This window comes from Mastigoproctus giganteus, chromosome 2, assembly GCF_048544385.1.
Source record: "Mastigoproctus giganteus isolate SK-2022 chromosome 2, ASM4854438v1, whole genome shotgun sequence".
NCBI lineage: Eukaryota > Metazoa > Arthropoda > Arachnida > Uropygi > Thelyphonidae > Mastigoproctus > Mastigoproctus giganteus.
Genome location: NC_143576.1, coordinates 158449754 through 158469333, shown reverse-complemented (window position 1 = coordinate 158469333; position 19580 = coordinate 158449754). Strand labels below are relative to the sequence as shown.

At 38.3% G+C, this 19580-nt stretch overlaps 1 protein-coding gene across 1 annotated transcript; it reads right to left on the bottom strand.

Moving 5' to 3' along the window:
- Positions 1-938: 938 nt before the first annotated feature.
- Positions 939-2064, bottom strand: LOC150089692 (transmembrane protein 179). The gene has a single exon (XM_090368738.1). The coding sequence runs from the start codon at positions 1757-1759 to the stop codon at positions 1082-1084; it is 678 nt and encodes a 225-aa protein (XP_090224864.1). The 5' UTR covers positions 1760-2064; the 3' UTR covers positions 939-1081.
- Between the last annotated feature and the right edge of the window lie 17516 nt (positions 2065-19580).

Sequence of the window (19580 nt, the reverse complement as noted above, 5' to 3'; positions counted from 1 at the left end):
TAGTGCATACCATGGGTATTTCCTGAGAACATATTTACGTATACTGTACTTTTTTTGGAATATTACCTTGCATCCAAATTACTTTTGCAATTCCAGAAGACATTCAGCAATAAATATGAAAACAGGCCTGTACAAATAAGCCAACCATTCATCACACTGCACAGTGTTTTCAAATAGACAACGTCAATAGCCATAAATATGCTAAAATATGAATGCATGTCTACAAAAGCAAGGGTGGGCATTTCCAGCACAAAGTAGAGCTTTTAAATTCTGTATTTTTAATAAAATTGTTTCTTGCTGGGTTGCATAATCCTGTATTTTTATATAGTTGGTAATATACATTTGCATAAATACACAACTGGAAGTACCAACCACCTTTTAAATTAAAGTAACAATGTTTCAAAATAGTGCCACATTTCATTAAAGTAAAATGTTTATTTCCAATGACAACAACAAATTGCATCTGCTTTAACTTCTTTATTTAATGAAAACTTCTATTTTTACCAATCATAACTATTCCAATAAAAACCAACAACCCTCATAAAAAACAAAAATCTAAATATTTCACACCACCTTTAACTCCAAAATATTTTTGATCACAGTTAGTAACTTAAATTTATGCTTGCATGAGTGTTCTGATTTTAATTTCTTAAAACACAAATAAGTACTTCTACAACTATGAAGAATACCTTCACTCACAACTTAAGTTCATGAATATTAAATGTTAAATTTATTCTAGAAGAAAGTTCAAATGACACTCACAAGATGAATGGAAATTAAAGATATACAAGTAAAAAAACTAACAAAACTGCTTTAAACACTAACTTCATTTCATTTAAAAAGGGAATTTTAGTAGAAAAATTAAGGTTAACAATGTCACATCTTATACATCAACCTTTTTATATATATGTATATATATACACACACACACACTTTTAAAGGAACCATTGAATACTTGTCAAAAACAGGGCAACATGTGACCTTTAACTTACTGTAACCATATGTTCTTCTAAAATGCTATGCTCCCATCCTTAGGAAATACAAAAATAAGTATGGATTAACGATATTTTATTTTATTTTTTTACAATCTTGGTGCACTTGGTTCAGTGTACATTGGTCCAACATAATCTGTTACAATTCGTCGCCTTTCACGAGCCATGCTGACCATAATTATTTCTCGTTCGTGATACTGACACACTTTAAATATTGAGAGAACTGAGAGAAAAACCCAAATTACCCAAGAACCCCATGCACCAAACTGAACTGTTCCCATTTGTATATAGAAATCGGAAGTTACAATTCCTTCTGACTTATCAAATTCCATCACAGATGCTTCATCGCAGGCGGGAAATCTCTGCATCACACTATCGCACCAAGTTTTAAACCCGCCAGTTACAATGACAGACGAGGCAAAGATGACACCCGCTAAAATCACATTCAATACGGAATCCAAAAAGGCTGACAAAAAGGTGCTATCCGTTTCTTTACGAAGAAAGATGGACATCCTGATCAGTTGAATAAATGACACAAAGGCCATTAATGCTCCAACACATAATGTGAAGAGACAATAACATGGGGAAGCCCAAGAAGCTATAAAATTACCATCTTCAACTTTGAAAGTTCCAGTAGTATACAACAAACAGTTGCCTCTGAAGTTTTCAAGGTGCATGCTTAGGGGAATTACTACACACAGTGACAAAACAAACGCTACAAAATAACCAGTTGCCTGAAACAGCACTAATATGTTGCGAATAGCCATTACGTCGAAACAACGCCTGTAAAATATTAATTATTTCAAAAATTTTTCAGTATGATCAAATACAACAAACTACATATTACAAGGATGAGAATTACGAAACACAGAAATAATGAGGGAGTTTCCACTGTATGATACCAAGGAAGTTCTGTTATGATCGAGTAGTCCAATCATGAGAAGTTCAAAGGTTTTATAACCACTTCACTGGTGAGCTTAAGCATTAAACAAATACAACTTTACGTAACATGAATATATTTATAACGCAATTAGCTGTTATTATTTTCAATTAATAATCAACACAAACATCAACGACGAACACATACCAAAACTAACCACATAACCGACTTTTTAACTCTAAGCATGCGCAAGACTATTCCTGCCATCTATCGTCTAAAGCGTACATTGAAATTTTAAACTGCGTAGCACTTCTTGCACACTTTCCAAACATTTTAATCCCGACAAACTACGTATCTGAAGAAAATAATTTGAAACCAACTCATTTTGTTCGTTATTTTTAAATGCATGGCATATGTAACGGAATTCAGCTTCAGTCACATATACTTCGGGCCAGAAACAGGTAAGCTAACTAGCACGTTATTCTGGCCACAATGAGGTCTGTGTCTTAAAAATTAAATAAAAATAGAAGATTTATTTCAGGGAGAAGAAAGAACGTATTCAGAGCTCACCAGCCACCGAGTAGAAAAATATGTAAATGTAAAATTTTAATGTATTACTGAATAACTGTATTTTAATAAATTACGTCAATATATGCAGTAAAAGATAAAGTGAAAACAATGCTGATATCATGCCAAACCACTCCGAAAAGGGAAAGCGCTAGTGTAGCATGTGCCAACAAAATGAGAATATTAAAAAAAAAAGGGATAATACAATAGAAGACATACAAATTGAAATTCCTGATTTCATAACTATTATCAAGCTGATTGCTTACTAAGCTATCTGGAGCATTTTGCTGTGTTCCTTTTCAGTTCCCTTTCAGTTTTCAGCTGGAAAATCTCTTCATCACTTGGTAACAAATCATATTATCAACCTGTGTTATTTTTGCTGTTGTGACCTATAATCTACTTCATGTGTATGTAACTTGATAAGTGACAACACATAAATGGAATAAATGAATTCATTCATACACTGATGATCCTAAACAGACAGCTGATGACATAGATATATCTTTTGCATCAATATTCACAAGTGTGAATAAGCTTGTTTTTTTAATCAATATTCTTTTAGCACTGACAGTACCATTTTCACAGACAACAGGTACTGAGAACTAGATGATTCTGTCATAATTTCTGAAAATTGAGTACAAGCTAAATTATCAGATATTATCAGAATGATCAGATATATCCAGTGATATTAAAGGGAGGTGAAGCAGAAAGGATCTCTCTATTATAATAGCTGCACCTTGGATTTGAGTGACTGGACAGCAGATTGAAGTAATGCAAATCTCTCTTCAATTTGTAAAGGTGTTTCTATAGGTAACTTGGCAATTACAGCTCTATAATGTTTAATTTCTCTGGAATCCATTGTATTATAATTTTAATTAGTAATGGAAAAGATACAAGAAAGCAAGCTTATATAGCATCAGCCAAAAATACACATTTCCCATATCACCTGTCCAACCCCCCCCCCCCTCAAACAGTCTATTTCTTACTCAAATTCATTCAAACTGCCTACTTCTACACAACACCAGATGGACATTTGTCCCAACAATCTATAGAAAACTACCTGCTGGCTCATGACAATTTTCCTGCATCTATTCTGCAACCATCCTTCCCCAATTTGAATTGTTCCTTCATATGCACAGTCTGAGGAAGAGGAAGGAATCCACCAGCACTGAGCTTGCTCAATCCATTCAAAGCCTAAACTTCACTCGGATCTCCTCACAGATGCTTAGCCACCAGACAGTGAAATCTGAGAACTGAAGACTTTCCTGTTAAGAATACCCTTTTCTTCCCCTCACTAATCCTGTTGCTCTTCTCTAGACCCACTCCAACAAATCCAAAGATTTATGGGATAATTCACCTCCTTATCCCTACTACAAAAATTACTGTATATCATTGACAAAACCACCACGGGCTATCCGGCAACCTGTCTGCACTGATGACAGAACTTCATATCTGACTGTGTACAATTACCCTATATATATTTCTCATTCTCCATTACCATGAGTATAGTAACATGCAATTGGTACATGAATCTACTACCCACCTTACTTACTACTACTACTACCACCACCACCACCCACCGGGGGTGGTGTGTCTCCACCCCCACCACGAGGAAGTAGGTTGCCCTATCCAGGAAACCATTGCCTGATCATCCATCAGGCAAAATAATAACAATAAAACTTATAGTGACTAAAATCTCAACTTTTAACTTTCCATAATCTCCTGCACATTGTACAGAGGAAACAGGTTATATAACACATCATATTATCAAAATAAGTGACTACTTAACAATTTTCACCATCAATCCAGTCTCCACTGACCCTGACACTGGATCATGACCAACGACCTCCCCGGTCACTTGTGGGAGGGGCCAGCTTTTAATGTTAAATACTGGCAGAGGTCCTCCCCCGCTCACACAGACAACTAACCATAGTCAGCGCATCTCTTGACAATGTCCACAGCTCGTGCATAGTCCGGACATATTCTGTCATTCGCTGCATGGGTAGATGGGGACTTCTCCATCGACAACTCATCCCAGTCACAATACCGGGCCACATGGCCATACGCCAGGCATTTGTAACATTGGGCTGTGGTCAGTAGATCCCGAACCTGATGAGAACTCCAATCCATAAAAACTCTAGAACGTATTAACAACATCTTCCTAACCCATGTGGAAACCTCCACAAAGTTACAACCGGAGGAATTCCTTGCTTTATTCTTGGTAAGAACTTTGATTTCTGAGAGCACTTGTTCTTTAGTGTAACCACTATCACTTAAGTTTCTCTCCCACAGTTCTTCAACCAGTTTATCTTTAACGACTTCATGATCAATGTCAAGGATTACCTGGCGAGGGGTCTACCTCACAGACTGCTCTACTTCCAATTCGAGGTCCTGAACTTCTTGACAATCTTTGATCTTTTGAACATCTACTTCAGATGCTGCTTCTACCACCACTCGTCTGTTCCTGATAGGTCGACCTACACTATCTTTACCTTTGGCAGAACTGGAGCACAAGGACAGACAGGATAGAAGGGGGGTTATGTTGTTAGTTAAGAAACACAAAATCTAATGCCGTGCATCCAGTTGACATGGGTGGCCAGTGCAATTATGAGTCAGTTTGGTGTGACAAAAGCACTGGGAAAGCAAACATGAGAGTGGGAATGCATTATAGATCAAATACTTTGAGTACAACGAACAGCTGTACAGAAAAATAGAGTGAGCCAGTAAACCAGAATGTCTTATAATGGGAGATTTTAACTTGCACACTAGCAAGAATTTTGTGGGATTTATTAGATAACTGTTTTCTACAGCAGCATGTTCAAGAAGCAACCAGAGGGAGTAATACTTTTCATCTGATTATCAGCAGTGATTATTCAAGCAGTAAGAATCTGCAGATGAAGGAATCACTAGGTAGTAGTGATCACAGTGTACTGATGTGGGATTTACTTAGAGTAACTACCATCAAGGTAAAGGTTTTTGTTTTCATAAAAGGTGACTACAGTGGTCTCAGGAAGTTTTTAAATGCTATACAGTCTGACCAACTGATAATGATACCAACAGCAAATTCTAAATGGGAAGCATTCAAGGAATAAATCTTGGAAGCCACTAGACTTTTTATACCAACTAAGAAATACTAATCAAGGTTTAGGCCCAAATGGATGTCAGACGAACTAATGAGACTCGCGGCAGAGTAAATCAGATTGGTCTACTTGATATTGGTAGTTTGACTGATCCTGCTCAGATAGCTGACAAACCACTAAGTATTTTACACCTACATTCACATGAGGAATTCTGTAAGGGAAGTGTAAGACAGAAGCTTATTAAACTCTAACTGGGAGCTAAATGATTTTGTAATAACTGAGAGCAAACTGGAGGAGAAATAGTTAAAGTTAAACATAAGAAAGGCACCCAGGGTAGATGGGATCTATCCAGTTATATTAAAGTAGGCGGCAAAGGAAATAAGCAAACCCTGAGCATTAATTATGAGGGCATCCTGGGATTCAGGGGAGGTCCCCACAGACTGTAGATGTGCAAATGTATCTACAATTCACAATGGGGGGGGGATTAAAGGATGACAAGTAATTACAGACCTGTTAGTTTAATAGCTTCTGTTCCAGGAAAAATAATGGAGTCAGTAATACAGAATCATGTAGACAAGACTACAGTTATAGTTCAGACACAGCATGGATTTGTTAAGGGTAAATTTTGTCTGACCAATTTGATTGGATACTGCAATGTGGTCACAATGAAACTGGATGCAAAAAATAATTTTGATATTGTATACTTGTATTTCAGGAAACCTTTTGCTACTGTTGCACATAAAAGACTGCTGTAAAAATTGGAACAGTGTGGCGTTAAGGGCAAGCAATTACTATGGATAAAAGGATGGTTGAGTGGGAGAAGACGGAGATTAGTAATCAATGGTCACTGCTCTTCGTGGACTAACATTATTAGTGGAGTCCCCCCAGGGTTTGGCATTGGGCCCATTGTTGTTTTCTATTCAGTTGCCACTTCTCAGCCGATGGGCTGAGCAGTGGCAACTGAAGTTTAACATTGACAAATGCAGAGGACTGCATATGAGTAGCAATAACCCCAGAGTACTGCACCAACTGTGTGGTACTACTTGGGTAATGGAGAATGAAAAAGACATTGGAGTAATTGTGCAGTCAGGTAAAGTTCTCTGAGCAGTACAGACAGGCTGCCAGAGCAGCTCATGAGTTTTTTTTTTCAATGATATACAGGAATTTTGCTAGTAGGGATAAGGAGGCAATTATCCATTTGTATAAGGCAATGATGAGGCCTCCAGACCTGTATGCAGTACCCACACATTTGGTACTACATACAGATCTTGAGGCATCATTTTAGAAAGGATGTAGAGCTGCTGGAATGGGTACAGAAAAATACAACAAGAGGAACTTAAGCCTTTCTTACGAAGAAAGGCTTAAGTTCTGCAAATTGCAGTATCTGGAGACTAGGCACCTGCGAGACAATCTGATGAGGCGTGTAAGGCTTTGAATGGCTTTAGCAAACTCAGCACTGATGGGATTCTTCTTCTCGTTCAGATTATGCACTTGAGGGAACACAGATTCAAACTAAGGAAAGACTGTTGCAGAATAGAGGTGTGGAAATTTTCCTTTAGCCAGAGAGTGGTGGATTGCTGGAACAAACTTCCATCTGTCGTTATGGAAGTTGATAGCTTAAATAAATTTGAGGTGAAATGGGAGGTGTTGTGTGTTTTTTTTTTTGGCTGATGCTGTATCAGCTTGCTTTGCTAAATCTTTAGAAAATTTTGTTCAAGTCCTAAATGCTTGGGGACAGCTTAACTAATAAGGAAGTGATTGTGTATCATCATGAAACGGAGTTGTTTTGATAGATTAAAAAAATTTTTTTAAATTTTGTTCTGTGCTAGCCATTAATACTGGCAATATTACAAGAATTCTCAGTGCTGTGAAAAGATTTTCAAATACAGTAATGCTATCAAATTTCACAAAAAACTGCAAATCACATGGGAATTGATCATTATGCCTTATGATGAATTCAAACCTATCTTTCAATGATTGGAATTGTGCCATCTAAAAATGTTAAAAAAAAATAGATCCTAAAATTTTCCTTCTCTATCATTCTAACTTTGTCTTGGTCTCTGTCAACTTTATCTTCGTCATTAACAAAAAAAATTTTTCAGCCACACCTTGTTTGCTCAAGTTCAGGTTCAATTTCCAATTGGATGTAAATGATTGCATTGTCTGAAAATGCAGAAAAAGTGCATCCTAAATTTTCCTTCTCTATTGTTCCAACTTTGCCTTGGCCTTACTCAACTTTGTGTTCACCATTTTCAAATATTCTTTTTCAGCAGTGAATTCATGTTTGCTCAAGTTCGTGTTCAATTTCCAATTCAGCTGTCAAATTTTCTGCATTGTCTATAAAACATTTGAATTTATCATCTATTCTACAGTTTTTAAGGTATTTGATTGATTCTGAAAACAGAAGACAGTTTATGACATATTCAAATTCAACTCAGAGGGCTTTGCTCGGTGACATTACTAAAAAAAGTGGGCCCAATGCAAAGATTAATGTGGGCCCCTGAAAATATTTGTTTTGGTAAAAATACAAAAATAACAATGCAAATAGATGCAGCTTGTTGTACTATCTCTCAAAAGGGATTAACATGGCATTCTCAGGACATGCAACTGAGCCGGAAAATGGGAAGAAGATGGAAAAAGCACGCCCAATGGAACACCTATGACAAGTATGGCAGAATAGGTGAATGAATTCCGACAGAGGAGAAGTTACAAGGAGGTTCCTTCCTCACATCGATTAAGTCTACCAAAATTCGCCACTCTGGTTCAACCCAGAACTCTTTCCTACATTCTTACTCATGGGTCATGTACAGTTCAATGACAAATTTGCCTCACTTGGACTCCTTCAGAACCCACACTGTAACTGTGGTGAGCCAGAAAGTTGGGCACATCTTATGTACCATTGCCCATTTTATAAGGATCTATGAAGGATATTTATTGCAAGATTAACCTACACACCACAAGGAGGTGTGGAGGAATTCACAAAGGAGGATCAAAGGCTGACACAAATAATTATAGACCTGTGAGTTTAACTTCTGTTCCAGGAAAATTAATGGAGGCACTGATTAAAGAAGCACTGCAGGATCATCTAGACAAGACTTCAGTTATAGCTCGGACACAGCATGGTTTTGTTAAGGGAAAGTCTTGCCTGACCAATTTGATTGGATACTATGACGTGGTTGTTGTTGTTTGGTTTTTTTTTTTAGGAGCATTAGCAACTAAGGCCATATTGCTCCGGGATATGCGGTAGTCATTCCCTGACCTTTCCGCATCCTCCATATTTGGTGGTGACGGGCTCGAACCCCGGTTTAATCAAGAAGCGTGTGCTATGCACTGCTGCTCCTTCCCACCTGGCTACGGAGTCGCCATCTATGACGTGGTCACAAAAGAACTGGATGCAAAGAATAATTTTGATATCATATACTTGGATCTTAGGAAGGCTTTTGATACTGTTGCACATGGAAGACTGCTATACAAATTGTAGCAGTGTGGCATTGGAGGCAAATTGCTGCTATGGATAAAGGGATGGTTGAGGGAGAGAAGACAGAGAGTGGTAATCAATGGACACTGCTCATCGTGGACTAATGTTATTAGTGGAGTTCCTCAGGGTTCAGTGTTGAGTCCATTGTTGTTTTCTGTATTTATAAATGATATTGATGATGGTATATCAAGCTTAATGTCCAAGTTTGCAGATGATACAAAGGTCGGCAGGGTTGTTAAGGACACTACTGATGTAATGCTGCTGCAACAGGATCTGGAAAGGTTGAGCAGATGGGCTGAGAGGTGGCAAATGAAGTTTAACATTGACAAATGTAAAGTACATTTGTCAATGTACTTTACATTCGTCAATGTAACCCCAGAGCAACGTATCAACTCTGTGGTACTACACTGACAGTGGTAGAGAATGAAAAGGACCTGGGGGTAATTGTGCAGACAGATATGATGTTCTCTGAGCAGTGCAGACGAGCTGCAAGAGTAGCTCATGGCGGCTTGTCAATGATAAACAGGAATTTTTCTAGCAGGGATAAGGAGTTGATTATTCCCTTGTATAAGGCAATGGTCAGGCCACACCTTGAGTACTGTATACAGGTCCTGGAGGCCTCATTTTAAGAAGGATCTAGAGCTGTTGGAACGAGTAAAGAGAAGAGCAACAAGATTAGTGAATGGAACAAAGGGTTGTTCTTAAGAAGAAAGGCTTAAGTTTTGCAAATTACAGTGTCTGGAGACTAGGCACCGGCAAGGTGATCTGATAGAGGTGTATAAAGCCTTGAATGGTTTGAGCATGCTCAATGCCAATGGGATTCTTCCTCTTGCTCAAATAATCACCTGAGAGGGCATAAATTCAAATTGAGGAAAGACAGATGTAGGATAGATGTGCGGAAATTTGCCTTTAGCCAGCGGGTGGTTGGTTGGTTGGTGGAATAGACTTCCATCCCCTGTTGTGGAAGTTGATAGCCTAAATAAATTTAAGGCTCAGCTGGACAGGTATTTCAAACAAACCGTTTTTTTTTTTTTTTGACTGATGCTGCATAAGCTTTCTTTATTGCATCATATGCCTCTACTAATGCTAAAGGCCAGGAACAACACCTTCTGGACACAAAAGACTACTATATTTGCACAGGACCTCTTTGCAAGAAGAACCCTGATTGCAATAACAAACTGACTAGACTTAGGACCGGAAGAAGCTATGGAACCTGACCAACAAGGAACCTGGAGAAATCAATCTGGCATAAATTCCTCTGCTGGATGGGACCTACATCCAAAGTTTCACCACACTACTGGACTTAACATTTCCTGGAATGGACTAAAAATTACCAACAGCTTGTAAAAATTACAAACAACCTGCAGCTTTGCTGCCAGCGCCTTTTGGTAATCTGAACCATGCTACCTAGTGTGGTATCTTTATTCCCACCCCCTTTATTTCATCTGGTGGAGCTTGTCCCCACTAAATTTCTTGGGGTGGCCTTCCCTATCATCCCCATACTTCTAACTGTCTCCCCTCCTTCAGTCTTCAACCGTACTCTAACTTACTGCATTTTTTTTTTTTTTTTTTTTTTTTTTTAATATATATAGGCCCTTCCCACTGAAATCTTCAGAAACTGGATTTGCGCAGGACCTCTTCCCAAGGAGAAGAACCCTGACTGCAATAACAAACTGACTAGACTTAGGACCACAAGAAGCTATGGAACCTGGAGAAATGGGCCTGCCAGAGTAAAAGTGATCCCTCTACTGCCTGACCTGCTGCCTCCACATGCCTCAGGACGGGCAACAGGGTCCTACAAAGGGCCTAACAGCTAAATGGTCATAGGAGCAACATAACATGACACTACACAGCACTAACATACACTTTATGCTTTTTGAAACCTCTGGCCTTCAGAGTACTGTGACAAACAAACAGAGTACACGACATAGAGATGGGGGAAACCCCTGGGGACGTTAAACAATGAACACTTTATCCTTTAATACAACTGTAAACATGTATTTAAAATCTTTATCAATACGATATAAAAACAGAAATAATATTAAATTCTGTAAATATAAAAATTAAAAAAATTCTAAAAATTAATTGAAGTAATATATTGACTTACGTAATTTAGAATGGTTTTCGTTTAGATTTGGCATTGGCAAAATCATTAATTAATTTAGAAATGTCCATTCTTTCAGCTTCTTGCGCTTCCATGCAAGCAGTGCTAGCCCTAATAGATGTTGTTGTCTCAAATAATTCTTAATTTTAATTTCAAGAAAGAGCGTTCCACGGCTGATACAGAAATGTTAAAAATAATATCAATAAAAAGCACACTTCCGAAAAACTAGCACTCGTATCGTAGTATTTTACTATGACTAGTTCTGTAAATTTGCGAATAGTTTTAATTTTTGTAATTTCACTTTTTAGTAACTTTACTAAAAGTAGTAATTGCATTGAAAATGATTCTGAAAAGTCACTTAAATTTCTTTTGCTCTTCTCTACATTTTTTTTAATGGAATTTTCATCCATTTGGATTAATTGAGTTCGAGTAAGAAATGCAAACAAGTAAGAAAATATATTTAGTCCTTGAAACCTTTTGTGCAGTTGGGTAGTCACTAAGTCACGATAAAAAATGTTAACTTTAAAGAGCAGTTCTACATAGTCAAATCAGTAGTCCTCTGCCAGTTCATCAAAATGTTTCTTAACAAATTGCCTCCATTCATTTGCAAATTATTATTATCATTATTAGCCATATGGTGCAAGGAAGCCCAAGGCTTATGCTGCACCAGCCAAAAAAAAAATTTGAATACCCTGAGAAAGAAAGTAAGAGGGAATCACCAAAAAAGAGAAGAATAATGAAATCCAGCTTAAGATCCTGGGTGTGCCAAGCCCATACTCACCAGATGTGAACCTCTAGGGTTATTGACAAGGCATACCCCATTTCTGCACAATCAATAGATGACACTTCCTTGCACATCAAGATTTTTTCAAATTCATTTCTTAATTTTTTCACTTGATTATACAATGTTTCTATACCCAATGCAGCTTGATCAATATTCGTACTCATTCTTTGCAAAATCATTGATGTTGAATTAATACTCAACAAGATTTTTTCTATCAGTATGGTGGTTAACACAGAATCAAAATTTTAAATATTATTTTCAATCCGGACAGCTAGCTTCCGACTTTTCATAACTTTTGATGATTATATGATAATTTTATCATATAATCATTATGATGCTAAGCACTTTATATACATGATAATTTTATTTAATGCCATTTGCAAATCAGGAAATCTCAAATTTTATAGCAATTATAGATGCAAGCTGACTAGACCAACGAGTTGGATTTAATTTCTTAAATACAATCACATTCACTTGGAGATAACAAGTCCCAACGGCTGATGCCGTAGCCAAAAAAACACATGTATACTTTGAACAATGCTGAAATCGTTGGATATTTCCGGTACACAGAAGCCTATGGTAGATACAAGCTAGTCTGTAACCAAGCCACAAAGGAGGTGAGGCAAGCGAAAGCAGAGTATGAAAAATCTTTGGCAAAGGATGCAAAGAAAAACAGCAAAGACTTCTTTACTTACATAAACCTCTAAAAGGAAGGAGATGAATCAGATTGGTCCACTTGATATCAATGGTTTGACTGTAAATGATCATTCTCAGATAGCTGCAAAACTAAATGAGTATTTTACATCTACATTCACATGTAAGGAGTTATTCAAGGACAGATGTTTATCAAACTCTAACAGGGAGTTAAATGCCTTTGTAATAACTGAGAGCAACGTGGAGGAGAAATTGTTGAAATTAAACATAAGAAAGACACCTGGGGAAGATGGGATCTATCCAGTTATATTAAAGGAGGTGGCAAAGGAAGTAAGCAAACCCTTAGCCATAATTATGAGAGCATTTCTGGACTCGGGGGAAATCCCCACAGACTGGAGATGTGCAAATGTATCTCCAATTCACAAAGGGTGACATAAGTACTGTAATTACAGATCTGTTAGTTTGTCATCTGTTCCAGGGAAAAAAATGGTGTCACTGGTTAAAGAAGCATTGCAGGATCATCTAGACAAGACAGCAGTAATAATTCAGACACAGCATAGGTTTGTTAAGGGGAAGTCTTGTCTGACCAATTTCATTAGATACTATGATGTGGTCATAAAGGAACTGGATGCAAAAAATACTTTTGATATCTTATGCTTGGATTTCAGGAAAGCTTTTGATACTGTTGCACATGAAAGACTACTGTACAAATTGGAGCAATATGGATACTACAATGGATAAAAAGATGGTTGAGTGGGAGAAGACAGAGTGTAGTCAGTGGATACTGTTCTAAATTTTTTCCTGTTTCGGGCAGTAGGCCCCTTTTTGCCATGGGCCCCAATGCACTGCATTGGCATAGTTATGCCACTGGCTTGGTTAGTAATGTTTATTTGGATCAAAACGTCGTAGCAAATAAGTTTGCTTTAATAGGGTTTTTTTTTTTTTTTTTTTTCAGAAGTAAAAAATTTGGACCAGAATTCCTCATTTTTTAAAACTGTTCACTTGTTTCTTGTTAATTGAGAGCTACGCACACACAGAGTCCAGTCACAATATAATCACCCCCCCCAGTGCAGACATCACACACGCCTAGCGAATCATACAGCATGTGATCATCGGCATGATCACCAGCATTTCCGAAACAGCGGACTTTGTGAAATTCTCATATGCTGCAGTAGTGAAAGTGTATCAAGACTGGCCAAATGGGACAATTTTGATAACCCAACATGCCAATTGTGGAGCCCCATGCACCACTGATCCCAGAGGTGAATGTTGGCTGAAACGGTTGGTCAGGACCGATCGGCGCGCTACTGCTGCTCAACTGGCCATCGAAATGAACCGTGGGACCACCAGAAAGGTCTCCAACACGACAGTGCAGCGAACCCTGTTGAACATTGGGCTCCAGAGCAGACGCTTGGTGACCACCCATGCTGACAAACATTCATCACAAACAACACCGTCAGTTTGCACAGCAATACTGACACTGGACCCCAGCCGTGTGGCAACAGGTGGCCTTCTCCAATGAGTCACGGTTTCTGCTCCACCGAGTGGATGGACAGTGGTGTATTAGGCATGAAACCTCCGAGAACAGACACTCGAACACAACTGTTTGGCAGAAGGCAGGCTGGTCGGGACAACGTTAGGGTCTGGGGAATGTTTTCATGGCATGGCTTGGGTCTTCTGATACCTCTGGAGGGCACCCTGAATGCAAATGGTTACCTGTCGATCGTCGCGATCAGGTACACCCGCACATGTTGACCATGTTCCCTGGGGGCGATGGTATCTATCAGCAAGACAATGCACCATGCCATTCACTAGAATTGTCCATGAGTGGTTTGAGGAGCACGACAAAGACTTCAAGCTACTCCCTTAGCCACTAAATTCCCGGATCTTAATCCAATTGAAAATCTATGGGACCACCTCGATCGACACATCAGATGGATGGATCCTCCAGGAATTCCGGAGTGCACTGCAATCTGCAGGGTCACAGCTACCGGTAGCAACCTTCTCCAGCCTCATTGAGTCCCTCCACGGCAGCTGGCTGCAGTGCATGCTGCGAAAGGCATATATTCTGGATACTAGTTAGGTGGTCATAATAATGTAACTAAACCCTGTGTGTGTGTGTGCGCGTGTGTGTGTGTAGTTATTATAGTAAGTACTATACAGATGCTGAACATGTATATGAACACAACAGTATACAGCTTACAGTAGGTCATAAGGCCAAAATAACTTATAAAAACTAAAATAGCCCATGCAGGCCTACAAGGCCAAACCCTGGAAATAAGGATTTATTTCCAGGGTTTGGTCTTGTAGGCCTGTATGGGCTATTTTTTTTATAAGTTATTTTGGCCTTATGACCTAAAAAAAGTAAAGTGCAGCCATTATCAACCCACTGCAGGGTGGAAGCCTCCTCAACAATTCATGCTGAGGGAAATGGACCATAATCTGCCACGCTGGTCCAGTGCGGGTTGGCAGATCGACCGTATTCAGCAGTTAGGGTCTACTCAAAGAGCATGTGCTACTGCACTCCCGCTCCTGCCCACTCAGCTACGGAGGCCGTTCACATCTGTATAGTACTTATTGTGCTTTTACTATAATAACTAGATTACAGACTGATGTAATATACAACCTGCTTTTGATGGCATTAATCTGATCTGGGTAATAACTTTTATATTCATCCCTATTGTTTATATATATATATATATATATATATATATGTAGCTTTTATTTATTTATTTTATTTTTTCTGTTGTTCTTTCAATTTTTGGCAATCCCCCAAACTTGGGCACTCTGTGGCAATGTGACATTAGCTTGTCCCTTAAGCCAGCTTGATTCTGCTGCACAAGTTCTTTTGATCTTTACTCTACCCAGTTTACTCACTGCTATTCTAGAAGAAAATGAACTAAATAAAATGAAACTAATATCAGAGCATAATTCATAGGGAATTTCACAATGCGGTACATACCTGGAGCAGGATGAGTTTGCAGTAATCCTATTGGAAGAAAAAAAATCTTATTAATGAGGTACATTTGACATAAGTACAAAGATTTTTCCATAGAGAACTACATTATTTAGAATAAGTTAATGAAAAAGCTGAATTCTTTTGCTTAGCTATTTTTGGTTTTGGTCTGCAGCTTACGGAATTAGTAGAAATACTTGTAGTTCAGTACATTCTCCAAATTTATATGCTAATTTACTTATATATTTTTTTTTTTTTTTTTTACATAAGGCTACACTAGTGGCCTTCATATGTCACACACAAATGTAAATTTATCTTCTATAAATCCAAAAGAGTTGAAATTAAAAGTAATGTTCCCATTTACCATTAAGTATTAAGTACTCTGAGAATTTTGCACTTTTGCTTTATAATGCTTCAAATTCTACACTTGGTGGGGTTGAATTAAAAACAGTGGAGAAGGGATCTGGGAGTTACAATATGGGCTGATATAAAGTTTTCTGAACAGTGTAAATAGGCAGCCAAGAAATGCCCATGGTGTCCTATCGATGATTTATCGAATGCTATCCTCTAGAGATAAGGAGGTCATAATCCCACTATATAAGGCAATAATTGTAAGACACACATTTGGAATACTGTGTTCAAGTAAGGAGACCTTATCTGAAAAAAAAAGGCATGAAGCTTCTTGAAAAGGGTCCAGAGATGAGCAACTCGAATGGCGAGATTGGCAGGATGACCATACAAGGAAAGGCTCCAATAATGTGGAGCTACAGAGCTTGGCAACCAGGCACCTCCGAGGTGACCTTATTGAGGTTTATAAAGGTTCTGGGAGGGATTAGTAAAATTAATGAAGGTGGTATTGTAAAGAATTCCAGAACTATAGGTCATAAGTGATAGATCAACAGTATCTCCAGGTCAACTGTTGATCTTCACTAGAAGCAATCCGAGTATAGAATAAATATCCCATAATCCTACTAACTACTTCCTGGATGCATGCAAGATCAATCTGTGCACGATTGCATGCAATCCTCAATTCATCTAACACAACCCTTGATTGTTGACCATTCAACTGGACTGTATTTAAAGAATGTTGATTACAACCCTATCCTAATGAAAGGATAGGATTGTAATGAACAACGCAAACGTAAGTTCATGGTTCTGGTGCTTATACGGAAACTACTGTACTGTGTCACTGTGGGTTGCAAAGTAATGTCTGTTCAATAATCAGTTTCTGCACACATCCATATTCCAGAAATTTGCTGTCTCTTCAAAAAAAAAAATGGTTACATCTATTGCCCTTTAGCTTTCAATTTGCACATACTGCAGCCTTATGTATATGTTGACAACTGTGATATATGTGACCACTCCTAGCACAGTGATTGCAAATTGGCCCAATACACCTACAAATTTGAGGTGTGCCTTTCAAACACAGCTGAAATTTTATGCATCCATTTGTAACAGATTGTCCCAAGGTGAAATGAGTTCAGGCTGTATGCCATCCCTACAAAAATGAGACCTTGATCTCATAGGATATTTGTAAATATGGGCCAAGACTTCCATTATCCAATTTCTATTAGTGTTTGCCTTATTCACACTCCACCAATACCTCGCCATCCATTTTCATCTGTGTCAGGTTCATATAACTTAGATTTGAGTTATGTAACTCATTCATCAACTCATCCTTGCTGATCTCCTCATCAAGGTCGCAAATGATCACTTTTGGTCCCGGTCTCCTAGGCTTGGAGAATGAGAGACACCGGAACATCTTATTCTTTCGATCTTTTTTATGCAATCAAATATCCTCCGCACTCTCCACCTCCATGACAATTCCTTTCAATATTTGTTGAACCTTTCTAACTCTGATTTCAACATTCTTTTCATTGCCTTACAAATGAGATTTTTTTTGGTGATGCTGCATAAGCTTGCTTTCTTGCATCATATGCCTCTACTACTACTACTTCCTTATTACTCTTTAGTCAAGAATCATCATTTGCTCTAATTACAATGGTAAGATCCACTGCAGTGTATACCTTCCTGTTTGTCTTATCATTGTGCTCATTTCCCTAACTACATCACATTTGTCCCTGCCTTCATTACCATATCACCGTATAAATAGCTCCAACGTGCAAACCAATTTGCCCACATCCAACAATTACTGTTATTTTTCAGTTATTTTTTCTTGATATGTCGTGACCACTTTTTCCAAGATGGACACCTTCATTATGAGGTCCCAGTTCTATTGTCACATTTTCCAGGGCACCCCACCTAGACAAAATTTTGCCAATCACACTTTTGCTTATTCCAGTATTCTCGTTGAGCAGAAACTCCTGTATACGGTTTCAGAGCATTCCTGTTAACTCAGTGACCAAGCACAGAAATATGTGACCCTGATTTTTAGATGGGCACTCCCTCATTTCTTCAGCATCTAATTTTGAGATTACTTCATCCGGCTCAAAATCGAAGTTAAAGGCAATGTTCTCATCTTCAACCGCATGCTCTGCATTGGTCAGAGGGGAGAATAATCCCTTTAATCCACCCAGTCCCTACAAGTCACTATTACTTATCGAGCTCTGCTCACTACCCATTAAAGCTAGATCTAAGTCCACATTCCTGTATACCTTATCAAGAGTTTCCTCCTCTTCTGATTAAAACAACCTCTGAGTCATACTCCTAGTAATCTGGAAATCAATTGTCAGCAGAATTTGGACTGCAAACTGTGCTTGCCCATTTCGTACAGTGCAAATCCCCCAAATTTTTGCTACCTTTCAGTTCTCTAGTCAAGTCCAGCTACAATAAGACTCTTTTTGAGTCTTATTTAGCTGGACAGAGGGTAACCCCAGAAACCACATCTTCCCCTTCTTTATACAGTACTGTCACCTCCTCATGTTCAGAAGCTTCAGCTTCTCCGTGTTGCTCCTCAATTTTCAGAGGTCCTTCCTACATTTATAACCTAACTTCAGTTTTGTCTTAATTTTCTTCTGCTGATTTTTTTTAGCCACTACTACCACAGAGTCTGCATTAACAATATTTCCTTTAGGTTCCTCATCTGTGTTATTCTCAGTCTCTCCTTTTTGTGAGCTGCAGTGTTACAACTATTCATGGTGTCCTATCGATGATTTATCGAACACTATCCTTTAGAGATAGGGAGGTCATAATCCCACTGTATAAGGTCCACCCCTACTGGAGGTCAAATCAGCCAGCTCAAGGCTGGCACTAGTGTTTGTGGCACCTGAGGCAAACCTTATAAAGGTGCCTAATTCATATCATACCTTAACATACATATATATGCAGTAGTGCATCTAGCAGTGCACTATTTTAGGGGCACCTGTGACAAGTACCTCACTTGTGCACCCCTAGCACCAGGCAGTTAACAACAATTTACCAATATTTTCCACTTCAATGGACCATCCCTTCCCCTGTAAGTTTTGTCCTCTTAAGGGTCACAACTCCATACTTGAAATAGATAAGGTCAATAGACAAATGTAATGTCACAATAATTAAGGAAAACTACACATTCAGTGCTGTAGCTGTAAACTGAACCTGCAATAAAAGTTATTTTTATTAATTAGTGTAAAAGTCTAGGTGGCGTTAGCTGTCCTCCATCAATTCAACTAGTAGGTACGTAGTAGATCAATATGTCTGCAATTTGTACAAGATGGCTGCCGCAATTTTATTTTATGTAAAAGTTCAGAACAATTTCTCAGCAACCCATAATATTCATTCACTCCTGTAAATATTTAAGGAAAAGCCACCCCTAAACTTCTTGTATACACTATTTAGATTCCCTATAAAGTCTCAAGAGGTTGAGAAATAAGCACTTCATTCAAAATTTGAACTTCCTTTCAACTTGCACATAGGGACATCATCCCCCTCTATTGTCAAATTAATTTGCTCATAGTTTTTCAGCCAGTATAAGTTATTGACAAGAATGTACTGTGCTGTGGGCAGGCCCATTGCCGGCCCCAAAATTTGTGGGGCCCTGTTCCAGAATGACTCGCTGCCCTGAGGTCCTTTTTTAAATAACATCCTATGTTCAATATCAAACAAAACATACACATTAAGAATGAAGTATACACTCTGCTTCAAAC

Coding starts and splice junctions, on each gene's coding strand:
- LOC150089692 (XM_090368738.1), bottom strand. CDS start 1,759: ATGGCTATTCGCAACATATTAGTGCTGTTTCAGGCAACTGGTTATTTT.